The sequence below is a fragment of the Vulpes lagopus genome, chromosome 2 (genome assembly GCF_018345385.1).
Source record: "Vulpes lagopus strain Blue_001 chromosome 2, ASM1834538v1, whole genome shotgun sequence".
NCBI classification, from domain to species: Eukaryota; Metazoa; Chordata; class Mammalia; order Carnivora; family Canidae; genus Vulpes; species Vulpes lagopus.
In genome coordinates this window covers 157574194-157593527 of record NC_054825.1, presented here as the reverse complement: position 1 = coordinate 157593527, position 19334 = coordinate 157574194, and the positions used below count along the sequence as shown (strand labels likewise).

Genomic DNA, 19334 nt, shown 5'->3' with positions numbered 1-19334 from the left:
TGTCTCTGCCTCTCTTTCTCTGTCTCTCATGAATAAATAAATAAAATCTTTTTTTTTTTAAATAGTAAAGGTCATGATCTAACTGTGGGAAGGAATATTCTTCTGCTTTATGCCTCTGAATCAGTGGCTAACACGTAATGTTACTAAACATTATTGCGGAATACATAAAGAAAATGAGAGTTACCAAGATCTAGATGCAAGTTGTCCCCAAAAGAGGGGAAAATTTTGTGATGACCCAGCAGAAGACACATGGGTAGCAGTTTCAGCGGTTTAAGTTGGCATGGACATGAGATCCTGAAGTTGCTGGACTCTGAGGCATGTGAGAGGAGGTGGTAGAAGAAATTCAGGGATGCGGCAGAAAGACACACACTAATGGTGAATCAGGGGACAAGAACAAGGATGTACAGGTGACCATTGTTGTGGGCACCATGATGATGTGACCAGAGGATGTATGTACAGAGGGTGGCAGGAGTGGCAGAGAGAGGGCAGAATTTCCACACTGGGAAATGGTGCGGCTCATATAAAGTGAAGCAGATGGGGCAGAGTCTGAGACAGAACAGGCGGGAAAGGGAGATTGATACTTTGGTGGATATGACCAGTGAGAACTGAAAAGCTCTCTCCCATCTCCTCAATCTTTTTGCATTTAGTAGAGCTCAGTCAGAGGAATCAGTTTTTCTCTCCCATTTCCTAGTCGCCCTCAATCTTCCTCCCATCAGTTCAGAGGAAGAGGAACATATTTTGTATTCCTTTCTGATAGGTTGGCCCATCAGAACTGGGCACACAGGGCCACATCCCAAACTTCATGTGGTTTTCTTTAGATGTAAGCATCCCGTCGCAATAGGGTGGCTTCTGTACTCTCTAAGACAGTTATTGATAAAGATGTAGGAGGGCTTCTGGTCTCTCCGACAGTTATTGATAAAGATGATGCACACATTCATACTAATTATAATTCTTTTGATACCAATGGTTTTTTTCCTTGTATCCGTAATTCATTCCCTTATTTTGATGGAGTATTCTATTTATAAATATAATTTTTTACCATTCATCTGTGGATGGATGTTTGTTTTTATTATCTAGTTTCTGGCTTTGAGAATAAAGTTTCTGGGAAAATGTAAATACAAGTTTTCATTTCTCTTGTGGCTATATTTAGGAAGAAGTTCACATCAAATGATAAGTGGATGATTAATTTTGTTAACTGCCAGTGTTTTCCAAATGTATTGTTATTATTTTGCAATCCCGCCAGCAGTGTCTGAAAGTCCTGTTTTTTTTTATACCTTCAACTTTTAATGTTTTGTCAGTCTTTTAATGTTTCCCATGAAATGAATATGCGTAGTGGTATCTCATTGTGGTTTTCATTTGTATTTCCTTAAATATTAATAATGCTGAATTTATTTTCATATGCTTATTTACCATTCATATATCTTCAGTGAAATATGTGTTCACATATTTTGCCTAATTTTTAATAATGTTTGTCTTATCAGATATTCTGGTTACCCATCTATTATCAGATAAAGGTTTTGCAAATATTTTTTTGTAGGCTGTAGCTGGTTTTCCTTTTCTTGACAGGATCTTTTGAACTACAAGAATTTTAAAATTTTATTAAAGTCTAGTTTATATTTTTCTTCTATGGTTTGTGTTTGTTTTTTTCCCATGTAAAAAAAATCTTGGCCTAAAGCAAGGACGAAAAAGCATTACTGCGATGTTACCTTTGAGATGGTATATATTTTTATTTCTTATATCAAGGTCTATGTTCCATTTTGGGTTATCTGTGAATATTCTGAGGGTAGAGTGAGGGGGTTTTGTGGGTTTTTTTGTGACTGAGGATATCACACTTTTTTTTTCTTCAGAATAATGCCACACTCTCATTACCATAGCTTTATATTAAGTTTTGAAATCAGATTTTTAAGGTCCAGATTTGTTCTACTTTAAAGAAAACATTTTGACTCTTATAGGTCTTTTGCACTTCCATATGTTTTATTCCATTATTTTTTGAAGTAAACCTAACTTCAAGATTTTGATGTCTTAACTAAAGATGAAGCTTAGAACTGGATTTCTTGGCTCTTTATCTTACTTTCTTCTAGTTCACGTGTGAAGAGGGGTAGAGGGCTAATAGCTAAATGCTTGATGGTGGGTACAGCTGTGCCCATTACCAACTGGCTGACCTTGGTCATGCTACTCTCCCTAGGCTTCAAGATTCATGTCTGTAAAATCAGAATAATGGACATAAAATTGTACAGCACAGAAAGTGAAGCAGACATTAAATAACAGATGATATTATACAGCCCTGTGAAGACCCCATCCCAGTGCAAAGGTGAAGGAAAATTCTTGGCAAAGAGAAAAGCATGTGCCAAGACCCCAAAGTTAGTGATAGCTTGGCTTGTTTGTGGAATCAAGTGAGTGCCAGTAGAGCTGGAAGAGGAGAGTGATGGTTGGAGGGATGAGGGGAAAGGGACTGATGAACATGGTTTTTCATAGGCTATAATGAAAATCTGGATTTTATTCTGACTGTTCTGGGAAGGTATGGGAAGGATTTAACACAATAGACACATGATTTTTTTTTAATGCCTTATTTTAAAATAATTATAGATTCACAAGAAGTTGTAATATCTTTCACTTAGTTTCCCCTATGATAACATCGGACATAATCTTAATATCAAAATCAGGAACTTAATCTTTGGATCTTTCCCAAAGTTACCATTTTACATGTACTTGTGTGTGTGTGTGTGTGTGTGTGTGTGTGTGTGTAGTCCTGTGCAATTTTATATGTGTGGATTCATTAACTACCTCCACAATAAGATACAGAAGTTTTTTGGCAGGGGGTCAAAAGGTTATATTTAGCACCCAAATGGAGATGGTGCAAGTCAAATTAAGAGAAATCCGAGGTGGAGCAATATATGCCTGCAGAAATGAGGGGTAAAAATAGTCCTTGGGAGCTAAAATTTTGAGCTTAGCATTTGACATGGGCAACCAAGAATTTCTATATTGTCAGCAAGCATTTTTGGTCATGACATTATAGTGACCATCCTGACTAGTTTGAGTTGGTTTTAAAAGGAAAGGCCACTAGAACAATCAAGGTTTAGATATGGAAATGTATCCATCCAAAGAGATCAATAGGGTGTGGGTAGTGCTATGGCCAACGTTTCTTTAAGATCATCTGAATAGGCTTCAGCATGTTTGGTCAGCTGAAAGAGAAACTTATGGCATGTCCAACTGTACAACATTTTGCCAGTGAGATGGGAACAAAATCATGGTGCTAACTAGTGGTTGGTAGAGCAGTGGTGTTTAAGAGGCCATAGGTGTCAGTGTGCCAAAATATAACCAGATGGCTGCTGCATTGCCAGATGGGGTCTGCTTATGGCCTGCAGTGTTCCAGGCCCATGCTATTACCTACTCAAAGTAGGTATAGCCAAGCTATGAGAAGCCAGAAGGCTGGGCAATAGTATTTGTTTTGTATGAGTGCTTTAACCTGAGGCACTAAGGGCCCACTAACCACATGGGCTTAGTGTGGACTGGGTGATGTTCCCATTTCAGGTCTATGTGGTTGGAGGGAACCTGCATTCCTTAGTGGAATATCTTATTAGATATGTCCAGTTTTAGTTCTCCTTGACCTCTCCGCTATTCACACTGCTGTTGGTGAGTCTTGGACACATAATCTCTATTTATTGAGTAAGATTATTATAGGCATTAGAAATTAAGTATTTTTTATAGCCAGGAATATTTGGCTAAGCTTGTGGTGTAGGCTAAGCAAATCAGCATTTAGCAGGGTGCCAAATAACTGGCAGAGAGCCAAAGGAGCATTTGATAGTGAGATGATCATACCCAGAAGGGTGCCCTCCTTCATCACTGTGGCATCTGGCTAGAGACTGAGGACAGGTAAGACCACCTCTTCCATCAGGTGGGATACACCAGTGGGTCTAGGTTTGGCTCCATCCCTTATCAAAACCTTGATGGTCATGCTGAGCTTGTGGGGTGTAGCCTTCATAACCCAGAAAATAATTGGTAACTGAGGGCAGAGTGCCACAGGTTCAGGTCCTCTGAAAGCCTCCATCTCCAAAAGGGCTCAGTAAGCAGCCAACAGTGGTTGCTCAAAGGGCATTCAATGTGGAGTAAAAAAAAGGCAGCTTTCTCTATCAGAAAAGCCTACAGGTAACTTACTGCCAGCATGAGTAGTACAGATTCTAATAAACATAGGAGGTGAGCACCAGAACTTCCACCACATGGTTGCCAGGAGGCAAGTTAAAGGTGAGCTGCTGTATGGCCATCTGAATTGAATCCAGGGCCTTTTGTTGTAAAAGTCCCCAAAGTGGGGTGATTTGGGGTGAGTGCACAAATAAACTAGTAGTATTTGTAAATGGAGAATACGTTGCCTTCAGAAGCCAGACTCAGTAGGTTGGCCTGCTTGAGACTGATTGGAGCATTCAAATCCTGACTAGAAGTTGCCTTTTAGCAACATCAGGAATTGAGTGGCCCTTAGGCATACTAGATGAACTTAAGACTCACTGAAGTGGCATAACCCTGAATTTTATGGGGATGGGGGCAACAGACCATCTACTCTCTGTAAGTGCAACAGTGATTGTTTGTCTTGTGTGCCTAGTAAGTTCCCTCACAGGAGGATGTCATCAATGTACTGCTAATAGGGGTACCTCAGGACAGCTAAAACTTATTAGGGTTTTGCCAGTAGAGGCTGTATGTGATGGCTAAACTTCTAAGGTATCCCATGGAAAACTGAGTAAAGTGATAAACTGTTGGATTCATCTCTGAGAGTCAATGTGATTGAAAGGTTGTTGAACTAGGCACTGAATGGAACATACAGAACAAAATATTTGCCAGCGGATGACTGAATGGCTTCATTTGTTTCAATTATGTGAGTATAGGAACTTTAATGGATGGGACCAAGGTAGCAGTAACTTACCATGAGATGACATTTCTCTGAGGATTCTTAAATATCTATTGTGGTTTCTCAGATGTAAACAAAATGGCTACTTCCTACAAGTTAATGAACCTTACCTAATTTGTATGTTAAATATGTTCTTGGTATGTCTTCAAAATGATTCCTGGCCCTTTTCCAGTTTCTTTTCTCTTATTTGATTCAATTGTGGTTTTGCCTACTGCTTCCTTTTGTTATTTCATTTTTGAATTTAAAGTTCTCATTTAAATACATGATAAATTAAAAAATAAATACATGACAAATTTACACAAACCCATTTAGCCCCTGCCAGATGCCCGGGGACAGCTGTGGTTACAGCTAGTGAGATGTGTTCTCTGAGACCTAGCCATGGATCCGAGGCAGGGAGACAACAGACGGCTATTATCTTCTCCAAACATGAGTGCTGTATTGTTATTAAAAAAACATACCGGGATCCCTGAGTGGCACAGCGGTTTAGCGCCTGCCTTTGGCCCAGGGTGCGATCCTGGAGACCTGGGATCGAATCCCATGTCGGGCTCCCGGTGCATGGAGCCTGCTTCTCCCTCTGCCTATGTCTCTGCCTCTCTCTCTCTCTGTGTGTGACTATCATAAATAAATAAAAATTAAAAAAAAAATAAAAAAAACCATACCAAATATGGGCAACTGAAATATGAGAGATTTCAATAAACAATTTATCTGCACTGGAAAAATTTAGAAATTAGAGGCTAAGCCTTGCTCCTCAGTTAAATATGGGTGATAGTATCAAGAATGTTGAGAGCATAATAGCACTTTAAATGTTCCTTTGGAATGTTTTCAAATTGAGATTTCCCAATCCTTTTATGGAACCCCAAGCTGAGAATTATGCTGGATTATTCATAGTTTTTCTGTAAAGAAAAATGAAGATGTAAATTTCCAGAGGGTTCATAATGAAAACAGGCTTTGATCCCAAAATAAAATGTTGGCAAATTGCATCTCAATTGGTAATTGCTGATCCTTTGTGAAAAAAAAAAACACCAAAGTTTTACTTTTTCCCAAGAATTTCCTGTATTTCAAATAGCTTGCCTGCTTTGTTTTTGTTTCTTGAACCGAAGTATTTAACCTAATTATTGTCAGTATCATAGATCTTTACGTTTTCAATGAAACTTTGGTTTCAAGGGTCTTAAGGATGTCTCAAAACACTAGAATGCATATCTTAACTATGTGCAGTTTATAGTTGCCAACTACAGCTCTATTAAACAAATCTTTAAAACTTGTCACTTCTTCATGATTTTAGTATGCTTTATGATCATCTATGTTCTACAGGTTACTTGCAGTTACTGGATCAGAAGGGTGGAAAATAGAATGGTGTGCCTCTGGGAACTTTTCCCAACTGTGCTCAGTGACATCACACTGACAGTTTGAAATTGGCCATAGTGGGAGTACTTACACCAGAGAACTTGAAAGACACTACAAACCAGGATTTACATATATTACTGAAAGTCCAGACTTAAGAACACAATAGAAAACATGTAAATAATTCAGATTAAACTTAAAAGTGTGTGGTGTATATAATCATTACATTGTACATAGTAAAAAACACCAGAGGAACAAAAAGAAGTGGCCTCTTTGTTAATAAAAAAGAAAACAGCCACAATTCATAAAAAAGAAAACAGGCAGTAGATATGAACAGATATTTTATCAAGAAGATACACAGATGACAAATGAACAGAAGAAAAAATTTTTCGACATCATAAGTCCTTAGGGAAATGCAGTTAAAATTGCTTCTTGCTTGTTAAAAGGGTAAATTCAAAAGACTGAATGAAAAGATTGATGCCATGTGCTGGCAAGAGTGTGAAAACTGGAACACTCGTGCACTCCTGGTGGGTATGCAAAAGCAAAAAAATCATTTTAGATCAGTTTGGTAGTTTCTTAATAAGTTAAACATTCAAACATTCACCTATCCTAAGACTCAGGCATTTTACTTTGAGTTATATAACACAAGAGAAGAGGAAAATACATATATACATATTAAATTATACACAAATGTTCTAGCAGCTTTATTTGCAATGCCAAGACGAGGTACCTAAAGGCCTCTAACAGATGAGTGGATAAACAAATGGTATATCCATGTTAAAGATACTATGCAGCAATAGAGCAAAATAATTATGTAAGCATCACTGAAGATTCTCAAAATAATTACAAATCATGAAACCAGGAAAATGAACATTTTATGACTCAGATCATATAAAATTCTAGAAAATACAAATTTATTATAAATGAAGGTAAGTCAAAGGTTGCCTGTAGAGAGAAAAGACATTATAAAATTACATGAGGCAAATTAGGGGTGACAGACATGTTCACAATCATGATTATGATCAAGTTTTGTGGGTTTATATGTATGGCAAAACTTAACAAACTGTACACTTCAAATAGGTGCACTATTTTGCATGACAACTACACCTGAATAAAGTTCTACAAGATAGTTCCAAAAAAACCCCAAAACCCTGTATCTCTCTTTTCATAAAATCAGGTTTGGTAGCCCCATATTGACTCTCTTTCCTAATGACCTTGGAGGAGGAGCAGCCTTGCCATAGTGGTAGCAAATATTTATGAGCAATTAAATCTATTTCAAAGTCAACGGGAATGCTGGCTAGGTCACAGAGCCACATTGAGGAACTAAGGGATCTCCTTTCTCTGCTTGTTTTCCTATCTGTGTAGAAATGGCCTTTAGGTGAACATACCAGAAAGGCTATGGGAATCCACAAAACCAATAGTTTATTTTCTTTGACAAAGATCTCAGCCACAAAAGATGCACATACATGGAGATCCTGAGAATTTCTGTGCACACTGATCCTGCAGTCACAGTCATTGGATCATTTGTTGATGCAATGTTAGAAGAGGCACATGCCATCTACTTTGCTGGAGTCTTCTCCGCTGCAGTGTTACTGTACCAATTATGGTTTCTCCAGGGCCTTGAATTCTCACCATGACACTAGCCTAGTGAATTCTGGGAATTAGGGGACATGGCTCATTCATAGGATCTAGAGTAGAGATTCCCCTGAACACTACTGACCATTATGTGACTTCCACTGTGAAAAAGAAAATTCATGTAGTTTTCAGAAGCACTGAAGGTTGTCACAACTTCCTGACTTTTCACGGTGTTTTCTGAGCCCCCCCCCCCCACACACACACAAATCCTGATAGCCAGTCCACAAATTAGGATAAGGCCCTGCTGTCTTTCCTAGGAGACCTCAGGCAACAATGTAAATTAGGCCAAAGCTGGAAAGAGCTATTTTCTTTCATTAGACGGTCATCTCTGAGGCACAAAAACACTGGGAACCCCAATAAAGCTGTTTGCTCCTTAATGCTGAAAAGCCCAGCTGTTTTCAATTCACCTCACACAGTGAATAGAACTCTAAGATCAAAGGTGGCTTAAATAATCTCTTTATTATTGCAAAGTCCAATGCAATATTAGGCAGGGAGTTCCCAGGTTGGTGACTTGGAAGATAGGAAAATCCAAGAGGAGTATCACACATAACTAGCACATCCTAGAAAATGTGGTCCTTCTTGGCAAGTTACCAGCAGAACTCAAATTGGGTCCACTGGGCCATGCCCTAACTTCTACAAGAGAAGAGAATTAAGACCCTATAAGGGCTAAGACTAACATGATTTCCTCCAGCAAAAGGGGAGGCAAAGAGGTCAGCTTCCCTGAGCACATTGCAGGGGTATATAACATATCTGATGCACACTGTGTGAACCTGCTGAGTAGCAGATGTGACAAAACACTTCCACAAAAACCGAGACTGACATAAATCTGGCAAGAGCCCTGGACAGGTTACAAAGCTTAACACAACTCCTTACAGATTCACACAATCTTCAACTAAAGGGAGATCTCCTCACTGTGGATTTTCAGTAGTATGGGCTTAAATTTAGGTAGATGGCTTCCCCACAACTTCTCTCCTCCAGTGTAGTTATCTTAAAGGAAACTGCACATCTCTGTACATCTAAGGCCTTTCTCTAGTATGAAGTCTCTGGTGTTGAATGAGGTCAGATTTGGAGCTAAAGGATTTCCCACATTGTCTGCACTCAATAGGCCTCTTTCCAGTGTGAACTCTCTGGTGTTGAATAAGGCTGGAGCTTTGGCTAAAGGATTTTCCACATTCCCCACACTCATAAGGCCTTTCTCCAGTGTGAACTCTCAGGTGTTTAACAAGGTTAGATTTACAGCTAAAGGACTTTCCACATTCACTGCACTCAATAGGCCTTTCTCCAGTGTGAACTCTCCAGTGGTTCTTGAGGTTGGAGCTATGGCTAAAGGATTTTCCACATTCCCCACACTCATAAGGCCTTTCTCCTGTGTGGACTTTCCGATGCGAACTGAAACTGGAGCTCTGCTTAAAGGATTTCCCACATTTACTGCACTCATAAGGTCTTTCTCCAGTGTGAAGTCTCCTGTGGTGAATGAGGCTGGAGCTTCGGCTAAAGGATTTCCCACATTCACTGCACTGATGAGGCCTTTCTCCAGTGTGAACTCTCCTGTGGTAAATGAGACTGAAGTTTTGGCTAAAAGACTTCCCACATTCACTGCACTCATAAGGCCTTTCTCCAGTGTGAACTCTCTGATGTTGAATGAGGTTGGACCTTTGGCTGAAAGATTTTCCACATTCCCTGCATTCATAAGGCTTCTCTCCAGTGTGAACTTTCCTATGGCTATTGAGGCTGTAGCTTTGGCTAAAGGATTTCCCACATTCATTGCACTCGTACGGCCTTTCTCCTGTGTGAACTCTCCGATGAATAATGAAACTGGAATAATAGGTAAAGAATTTCCCACATTCACTACATTCATAAGGCCTTTCTCGAGTGTGGACTTTCTGGTGCTGAATGAGGTTACATCTTCGGGTACAGGCTTTCCCACATTTGCCACATTCATAAAGTCCTTCTCTAGTGATGACTCTCTGGTCCTGAGTAAGTATGTCTGTGCAGCTGAAGGCTTTCTTGCATTCTCCACAGTTGTGATGACTTTTTCCACTGTGAAAGACAGCCTCACACTCATTGTTTGGCTTCTCCCCAGTAGGAGTGACCTGTTGGAGAAATCCCATGCTGGCTAAGAAGTCCTTCCCTGTCTCTTCACTGGGAAAGGGCTTCCCTGACACATGGACTGTACAGTTCTTTATAAATGAACCTCTGTCCACATGACTTCTAACGGGTATGTCTCTAGTGTGCTGACCCTGGTATTGTTGAAGGTTGGCAGCTACAAAGAATTGTTTCCAACATGTATATGGTTTTTCCCCAAGATATGTGCCCTGGTGTTCAGCCAAATGCAAAATGTTTCTCAAGATCGAGCCATGCAGTTCAAAGGGCTGAGCCTTCTGGGGAAATGAACCTGACCTAAGAGTCCCAATCTGTGACACTCCTACAGAAATGCTCTCTTTGGAAGGTACCTCCTCATCTTCCACTCCATGCCAACAACCTGAAAGCAAAGAAGTGATGATGAAATACATGTCAACTTTATTGGGAAGGGGCAAAATCCATTACAAATGTACATCAGACAAATTAAAGAACCAGTATAAGGAACTGTTTCCAGGAAAAGGAAGTTGGGGTTAGGTTTTAGAAGCAGCTGCTTTGTACTACTGGGTCCTCAAGGTCACAGAATTGGGAAGGCCTCACTAGGCACAGGATACAAGGAAAAGGTTGGGCTGGGGTGAACACATCATCTACTGTTAATGCCTTTTTGCACAATTACATCTGCTGGTGACATGTGGTGCTGTGTAGATGTCCACACGTAGGAAAATCTGACTGGAACAAAGCAACTGGTTTTAAGAATTAAAAAAAAGATGGGGTGCCTGGGTGGCTCAGTTGGTTAAGCATCTGACTCTTGATTTTGGCTCAGGTTGTGATCTCAAGCTGAGACCAAGCTCCACATCAGGCTCCACACTGGGCATGGAAACTGCTTAAGATTCTCTCTCCCTTTCCCCTCCATCCCTCTCTTAAAAAAAAAAAAAATTATTGAAAAATATGTGTACACTTAAAACACAACAGTGTTGAAAATCACTGTTGAGATAAGAGTGTGAGGAATGAGAAAAAAGGTTCAGAGAGGTGAGGATTAGCCTGGGGCTGGAAAAAGCATAAAAATGATAAGTCAGCAAAGTGTCAAGAAGAGAGAAAGGAAGGTAGAAGTCAGCTGTGGCCACCAGCAATGGCACCAAGACACAAGTCAAATATGACAGGTTCTGGTATGATTTGAACGAAGCTCTGACATCACATTCTCCTCCAGCTGACATTCACCTGGGTCAGGCCCTCTCTGGGCCCATCTTGTGGAGACTGGAATTATATCCATGCTGAAGCACAGGGGACTCTTCCCCTAACCCCAGCTGAGCAACTGCATGGGATCTGGAAGATCCAAATTCTAAGGGTTAGACAGGACAGGTCAGTGGTTAATACTGGCCTGGAACAACTCAGCACACAACAAATCACAGAAAAGATACTATAAAAAGTATCTCAAGGCCCAGCTAGAATGAAGATGGTGGGACAGTAAGCACCAGGAGCCTGTCTCCTCACCTGGACCACAAATGCGCTGACAGAATCAGTCAGATGTAACTATTTTGCAACTCTAGAGTCTAGTGAAGGCTTGCAACATGCTAAATTGCTTTCATTTTTGTCAATTTCAGCTCTCAGCATTGTATAAGTTATCCATCTTCCAACTTGTATAACTCAGAGCAGGTTGTCATGCACATTTTCCTAGAGTAGCTTGCTGGAGCCAGGGTGGGAAATAAGGACCCTGTCCTTCAAGTAACACAGATCTGTGCTCTGATTACTGCTTCTGCTGGTGGAGATGTGACCGATGGGCAGCCATTGTTGCAAAACCTCTCCTTCGTTGACACAGGCAATTTTACAGGGGATTTAAAGGGCAGACATCTATCCCCTCTCACCACCCTCCCTTCATGTTTCTCTTATTCCCCTGTGGGAAGCAGAAATTCAAGGACTAGGATATGCAAAATCACATATATGGGGAATATAAAAAAATCATCATACATGATTTTCCCCTTCAGGGAAAGGCACAGTCTCAGAAAAAAACAGAGAAGACTTTAAGTTTACACCTCAGACTCATGTCCAGTAGAGACATCCTACAACCATTAAACAAATAAATAACCATCTCCAAAAGTCGAAGTTTCAGCAACAACAACAACAACAAAAACAAAACACAGGATATACAAAAAACAGGAAAGTTTAACCCATTCTGAAGAAAAAACAAACAGAAAAACTGTCCTCAAAAAGGACTTTAAAACATCTGTCTAAAAGATGCTCAGAGCTAAAATAAAATGTGGACAAAGTCAAGAAAATGTTGCATGACCAAAATAGAAATATCAATAGAAATAGGAAAAAAAATAATCAAAAAGAAATTTTGGAGCTGAAAAGTATAATAATTGAATGAAAGAGGTCACTAGAGGGTACAAAAGCAGCTCTGAGTAGGCAGAAGAAACAACCAGTAAACTTGAAGATATCAAATCTGAGGAAAGAAAGAAAAAGCATTGACCAGAGTGAGCAAAATATAAGAACGTGTGGGATACTATCATAAACCAATATATGCAATGTGTTTGTCTAGAAGAGAGAAAAAGACAGAGAGCTTATTTGAAGAAATAATACCTGAAAACTTACCAACTTGACAGAAGATACAAACATTAACATCTAAGAAGCTCAGTGAACTCGAACCAGGATAAAATCTGAGACTCACAGTTGGCACATTATACTCTACATTTCAAAAGCAAAAGGCAAAGAGAGAATCTTGAAAACAGCAAGACAGAAATGACTCCTCACATACAAAGGATCTCCAAAGATTATCAGACTTCTCGTCAGAATCCACAGAGGCCAGAGGCAGTGGGGTATATATCCAAGTACTGAAGGAAGAAAAGAATATTTTAAAAAAAAGAAAAAAGAAAAGAAAAAAAAAGAAATCTTATATAACAGGTAAAACTGTCCTTCAAAAATGAGAAACTTAAGACCCTTCAGATAAATAAAAGCCAAGTGAGTTCTTTGCTACTAAATGTGTCCCGCAAGAAATGCTAATGGGGGTCCTTCGGGACACTAGATAGTAACTGAAAGCCATTTGGCCAGGGATGCCTGGGTGGCTCGGTGGTTTAGCGCCTGCCTTCGGCCCAGGGCATAATCCTGGAGTCCTGGGATTGAGTCCCGCGTCGGGCTTCCTGCATGGAGCCTGCTTCTCCTCTGCCTGTGCCTTTGCCTCTCTCTGTGTCTCTCATGAATGAATAAATAAAATCTTAAAAAAAAAAAAAGCCATTTGACCAAATAGAGATCTCTGTTAAATATACAATTATAAAAGCTAGTAACTTGGCTTTTATAACTCCACTTTTTGTTTTCTATGTTTAAGAAATTAATGCATATGGAATCCCTGGGTGGCACAGTGGTTTAGCGCCTGCCTTTGGCCCAGGGCGTGATCCTGGAGATCCGGGATCAAATCCCACGTTGGGCTCCCAGTGCATGGAGCCTGCTTCTCCCTCTGCCTGTGTCTCTGCCTCTCTCTCTCTCACTGTGTGCCTATCATAAATAAATAAAAATTAAAAAAGAATAAATTAATGCATAAATAACAATTACAGGTCTAAATTTTTGGACACGCAACACACACAAGACGTAATTTCCTGACATCAATAACTAAAAGGGGTGGGGACAGCGCTGTACAGGAGCAGAGTTTAAAAAAAATATGATTGAAGCTAAGCCGGTATAAATTCAAATTATGTGTTATAATTTTATATGTTAAATGAACCACATGGTTAACTAAAAACAAAAAACCCTCAAGAAACACAAAAAAACAAAAACCCCAAAATAAAGTGCTCTTGAAAGTATACAAGAAAACCCCAACAAATAAAAACATTTCACTACAAAAAAGTCAAATGAACACAAGACAGTAATGCAGAAAATGAGAGACAAAAGAAAAAAACACTACAAGGCAAATAGAAAACAAAGAGCAAAATGATACAAGTACCTCATCAGTAGTTACTATAAATGTAAATAGACCAAACTCTCTAAACCAAAGACAAAATTGGTAGAATGGATAACAGAGCATGATCCAGCTATGTGTGGTCCACAAGACACTCACTTTAGACCCAAAGACACAAGTAAATTGAAAGTGAATGCTTGGAAAAACACATTCCATGCAAATAGTAATCCAAAGAGAGTAGGGTGGCTATATTAGTATTGGACAATAAACTTTATATTAAAAAAGGTTATGAGAAAAGGAAAATATTATATATTAATGAAAGTTTTAATATATAAGAAAAGATAACAGTTATAAACACTTATGCAACTATAACCAAATAAAGATCTCTGTTAAATTATAGACCATCAAAACATATGAAGCAAAAATTGATGAAATTGAGGGGAGAAACAGACAGTTCTAAAATAATAGTTGGAGACATCAATGCCCCATTCTCAATAATATAGAACAAACACACAGAAGCAAATAGAAGACCTGAACAACACAATAAACCAACCAGACCTAGCAGAATATACATAATACTCCGTCCAACAGCAACAGAATATATATTTGTTTCAACTGCACATGGGACATTTTCCAGGAGTAACCATATGCTCAGCCACAAATGAAGTGTTATTGGATTTAAAAAGACAGAAGTCAGGCAGTATCTTTCCAACCAAAATAGATGAAGTTAGAAATCAAAAACAGAAGGAAAACTGGAAAAGTCACAAATCTATGAAAATTAATCAGATCATTTTTAAACAACCAATGAGTCAAAGAAGACTCACAAGAAAGATTAGAAAATACTTTAGTATTTTAGAGACAAATGAAAAGCCAGTATCAGCAAAAATTATGTGAAGAAGGAAAAACAACACTAAAGGGGGAAATTTATTGCCATAAACACATTAAAAAGAAGATTTTTTTTTTTTTAAAGATTTAATTTATTTATTCATGAGAGACAAAGAGAGGCAGAGACAGAGGCAGACATAGAGGGAGAAGCAGACTCCCTACAGGGAGCTTGATGTGGGATTCAATCCCAGGACCCTGGGATCATGCCCTGAGCCAAAGGCACTCAACCACTGAGCCACCCAGGTGTCCCAAGAAGAAAGATCTTGAATCAACAACTTAACTTTACAACTGAAAGAACTACAAAAAAGAGCCAAGTAACTCAAACCAGCAGGGAAAAAAGAAAAAAAAAAAAAAGGAAATAATAAAGATAAGAATTGAGATAAATAAAATAGACAGGAAAAAACAATAAAGAAAAATCAACAAAACTGAAAGCTGGTTCTTTCAAAAAGCTATCAAAATTTGGACAAGCTTTCGGGGTGCCTGGCTGGCTCAGTCAGTGGTACATGCATGACTCTTGATCTTGGGGTTGTGAGCTTAAGCCCCATGTTGAGTTTAGAGCTTACTTAAAAAAATAAAATCTCTAAAAAAAAAATTGATAAGGGGCACCTTGGTGACTCAGTCCACTAAATGTCTGCCTTCTGCTCAGGTCATGATCTCAGGGTCCTGGGATCGAGCCCCATATTAGGCTCCCTGCTCAGAAGTGAGTCTGCTTGTCCCTCTCCCTCTGCTCTTCCCCCAACCTCACTCGTGCTCTCTCTCTCAAATAAATAAAAGATGAAATCTAAAAGTGACAAACTTTTACCTAGATTGGCTTAAAAAGAAAAAAAAAGGAAGACTCAAAATAGTAAAATGAAAAATTATAGTGGGAACATGACTACAATTCTATAGAAATAAAAGAAATTATAAGAGAATACTAAAAGGAGACTAAATCACTAATCAAAAACCTCCTTACAAAGAAAAGCCCTGGACTTGACGGTTTCAGTCCTGAGTTCTGCCAACCACTTAATGAAGAACTAACACCATTTTTTAATAAAAAAACAGACAAAGCCATTACAAGCAAACTACAGCCCAATATACTTGATGATTCATCGATGTAAAAAATCAACAAAATACTACCAAACTGAATTCAGCAGCATAGTAAAGGATTATACATCATGACCCACTGGGATTTATTTCTAGAAGGAAGGATGCTTCAGCATACAAAAATTAATCAATGTAATGCATTACATTCAGAGAATGAGGGAAAAAATATATAATCATTTCAGCTAATGCAAAAAAAAATATCTATCAAAATTTAACACCCTTTCGTGATGAAAATAGTCAACAAATGAAGAACAGAAGGAAACTACCTTAACATAGTAAAAGCAAAAGATTACAACATGGCTAATATACTCAACTGTGATAGACTGAAAGCTTTTTTTCCAAGGTCAGGAAGAAGGATGCCAACATTCACTACTACTATTCAAAACGGTATTGGAAGCTCTAGACAAAGGGGAAAAAAAAAAGGAGGAAGAAAGGCACCCTAAATGAAAGAAGCAAAATTACCTTTCCTTGTGAATATATTATACACAAAAAACTAAGCCTAAAGAATTTAAAAACTTTTAAAATAAATGAATTTGGGACGCCTGAGTGGCTCTGTGGTTGAACATCTCTGCCTTCGGCTCAAGGTGTGATCCCGGGATCCGGGATGGAGTCCCACATAGGGTTCCCTGCATGGAGCCTGCTTCTCCCTTTGCCTGTGTCTCTGCCTTTCTCTCTCTCTCATGAAAAAATAAATAAAATCTAAAAAAATAAAATAAAATAAAATAAATGAATTCAACAAAATAACAGGATACAAATATAACATAAAAAACCCAACTGTATTTCTATACACCAATAATGATATAACATAAAAAACCCAACTGTATTTCTATACACCAATAATGAACAATCTAAATAGGAAATGTAGAAAGCAATTCCACTTATAATAGTATTAAAGAATAAAATACTTAGAAATTAACAAAAAAAGTAAAAGATATGAACACAAAAAACTATAAAACATTGCTAAAAGGAATTAAAGAAGACATTAGTAAATGGAAAGACTTCTGGATTCGAGATCTGAAAGATTTAATACTGTTAAAATGTCAACACTACCCCAAACCATCTACAGATCCAATGCAATTCTTATCAAAATTCCAATTTTTTTTGTAGTAATAGAAAAATTCACGTGGAATCTCAAGGACACCAAACAGCCAGAACAATCTTGAAAAAGACTAAAGTTGGAGGAGTCACATTTCTTGATTTAAAATTTTACTCCAAAGCTATCATAGTCAAAACACTGTGATACTGTCATAAAGACAAATATGGACCAATGCAATAGAATAAACCCTTCAGAAATAAACTCTTTTTTTTTTTTAATTTTTATTTATTTATGATAGTCACACACAGAGAGAGAGAGGCAGAGACACAGGCAGAGGGAGAAGCAGGCTCCATGCACCGGGAGCCCGACGTGGGATTCGATCCCGGGTCTCCAGGATCATGCCCTGGGGGAAAGGCAGGCACTAAACCGCTGTGCCACCCAGGGATCCCCAGAAATAAACCCTTGCATATATGGTCAAATGATTTCCCACAAGGAGGCCAAGACCATTCAATAGGGAAGATTCATTAAGCTGACATTAAGACTACTGATCCTGAATCCTTCCTTGTGAGGATTTGAGGCAGCAGGTGGTGTGGCAATAAAAAGAAATAGGCATGCACTCAGTCCAGCCCTAGAAACCATAGCACCTACCCAGGGATTGGGGAAAGCAGCAGTATCTATTGTTCAGATGGGAGACAGAACTGTCCCTGTGGAAAAGAAAAAGGCAGAAACTTGCCCAAGGCACAGGGGCGGGTGTGAGGCCTTACCGAGCGAGGATGTGAGCACAAAGTTCTCCAGCATCACATCATGGTACAGGCATCTCTGATCCTCATCTAAGAGATCCCATTCCTCCCAGGAGAAATAGAGGGCCACATCCTCAAAAGTCACACTTCCCTGCCAAGATAGAGACAGATGAAACCAGGAATGGCCTCACTCCTGAAGACCCATATCCCTACACATCTACCCCATGTCCCTCTTCCTCCCAAGACCCCCAAATCAGAAGACATACTAGACTCTGGTGTCACTGCTGTCCGCTCTTTCCTTATATTCTCATTAACTGCTGTGTTCACTCTGTTTCCCACTCTTTAACCAGATGGAGTGTTTTATGATCCAGGTAAGATCACCTCCCTCTGATCCAGACCTTCCTTTGCCTCCAGATAGATGCCTAACCTCACAGGCAGTTATTCCAAGCTCGACTCTGGCCCACTGCCAGTTTGTTCTCACCAGAAAGAAAGGAGGCCTGCAGTTACCTGAATGGACTTAGCCTCATCTCTGAACAGTTCCACATACCGACACCTGTTTTTGTAATAAGCTTTCACATCTCTTTCCTTTGATGGCCCCAAATGGGAACCCCTCCATAAAAAACTCAGGCCTAGACTTGACCCTAAGCTAGGATTCTTCAAAGGCCCCAAAATCAAGCGCTGGGAAGAATGTCAGGTGAAGAATTTCATGATACCACAAATCTGGACAAAATGTGGGACAGGACCAGCGAGAGATTGGAACACCTCCACTTACCTGCGTAGGTTCCAAAAACACTTCTGCAACCATGGAAACCTGTGGGAAGAGGCAGGTCTTCGAGGGGTGTGGCCATGGCGACTTTCCAGAGGCTCAGGCCTTCCCTGTGTCCCTGCGGGGCACCAGAGCCAGGTAACCTCGGGCAGACTGGCCAACCTCTGTGCTGGCTCTCAATTAGCTGTGTCCTTGGAAAACGACTCACTGCCTACCCACCCACCCCCCATGTCCCCATCACCCCTACAATCGGTTCTACTGAGCGGACTCTGAAAGCTATCTCAAACCTTAACGGAGACCATTGGTCCCAGGACCCTCGGAACAGAGGTACCGCACCTCCGCCCGCCAGTTCCTGCGTGACCCCGCCTCACGTTCCTGTTCCCCGACCGCAGAGTCTTCCCGCCTCAGGCTCCCACCCCGCAGCCCCTGCCCCAGCCCCCGCCCGCCCCTCCCCTGCAGCCCGCTCCCGCAGGCCAGCACGCCCGTGCTAACACACGAGGCCCCCGCCCACCGGCGCCTCTCTGTCCCGGATACTCGGGCCGGGGCCGCAGGCACGCGAGCAGGCGCCCCGCGGTCGGGCCTTGAGGGTTTGGGTGGGGGGAGGGCGGCGAGGACCCGGGGAACTAGCGTTTACCTGCGCCGGGTCCCTGGGCGCGGGCGCCGCCATCGGACTCGGGGGACGGAATGAAATGATGACAGCTGAGCGACCCGGCCGTCCCGGGCACCGAAGTCTCCAGGCCGGCCTCGCAGGCAGCGAATGTTCCCGACCCTAAGCCTTCCCTGTCCGTCGCCTGAGTCCCAACCCGTATTCCGGATCGTCGGACGGAGCCCAAAGACCCTGGAACCGCTAAAATGACCGCCACGGAAACGACGGAAGCCCCGCCTCAAGACGTTGTCCTGACGGAAACGTCCCCTTTCTGGATTTTCATTGGAGTATTACCGCTGCCGCTCAACGCAAAGCCTTCTGGGTAATGTAGTTCCAATGG

At 40.5% G+C, this 19334-nt stretch overlaps 1 protein-coding gene across 1 annotated transcript; it reads right to left on the bottom strand.

The window, feature by feature from the left end:
- Nucleotides 1-6921: 6921 nt before the first annotated feature.
- ZNF211 (zinc finger protein 211) lies at nt 6922-19223 on the bottom strand. The gene is made up of 4 exons (XM_041743019.1): nt 18983-19223; nt 18355-18393; nt 17607-17733; nt 6922-10355 (listed from the first exon to the last, which is right to left on the bottom strand). Exons 1-4 carry the CDS (start codon nt 19013-19015, stop codon nt 8890-8892), a joined length of 1665 nt encoding a protein of 554 aa, XP_041598953.1. The 5' UTR covers nt 19016-19223; the 3' UTR covers nt 6922-8889.
- Nucleotides 19224-19334: the final 111 nt, after the last annotated feature.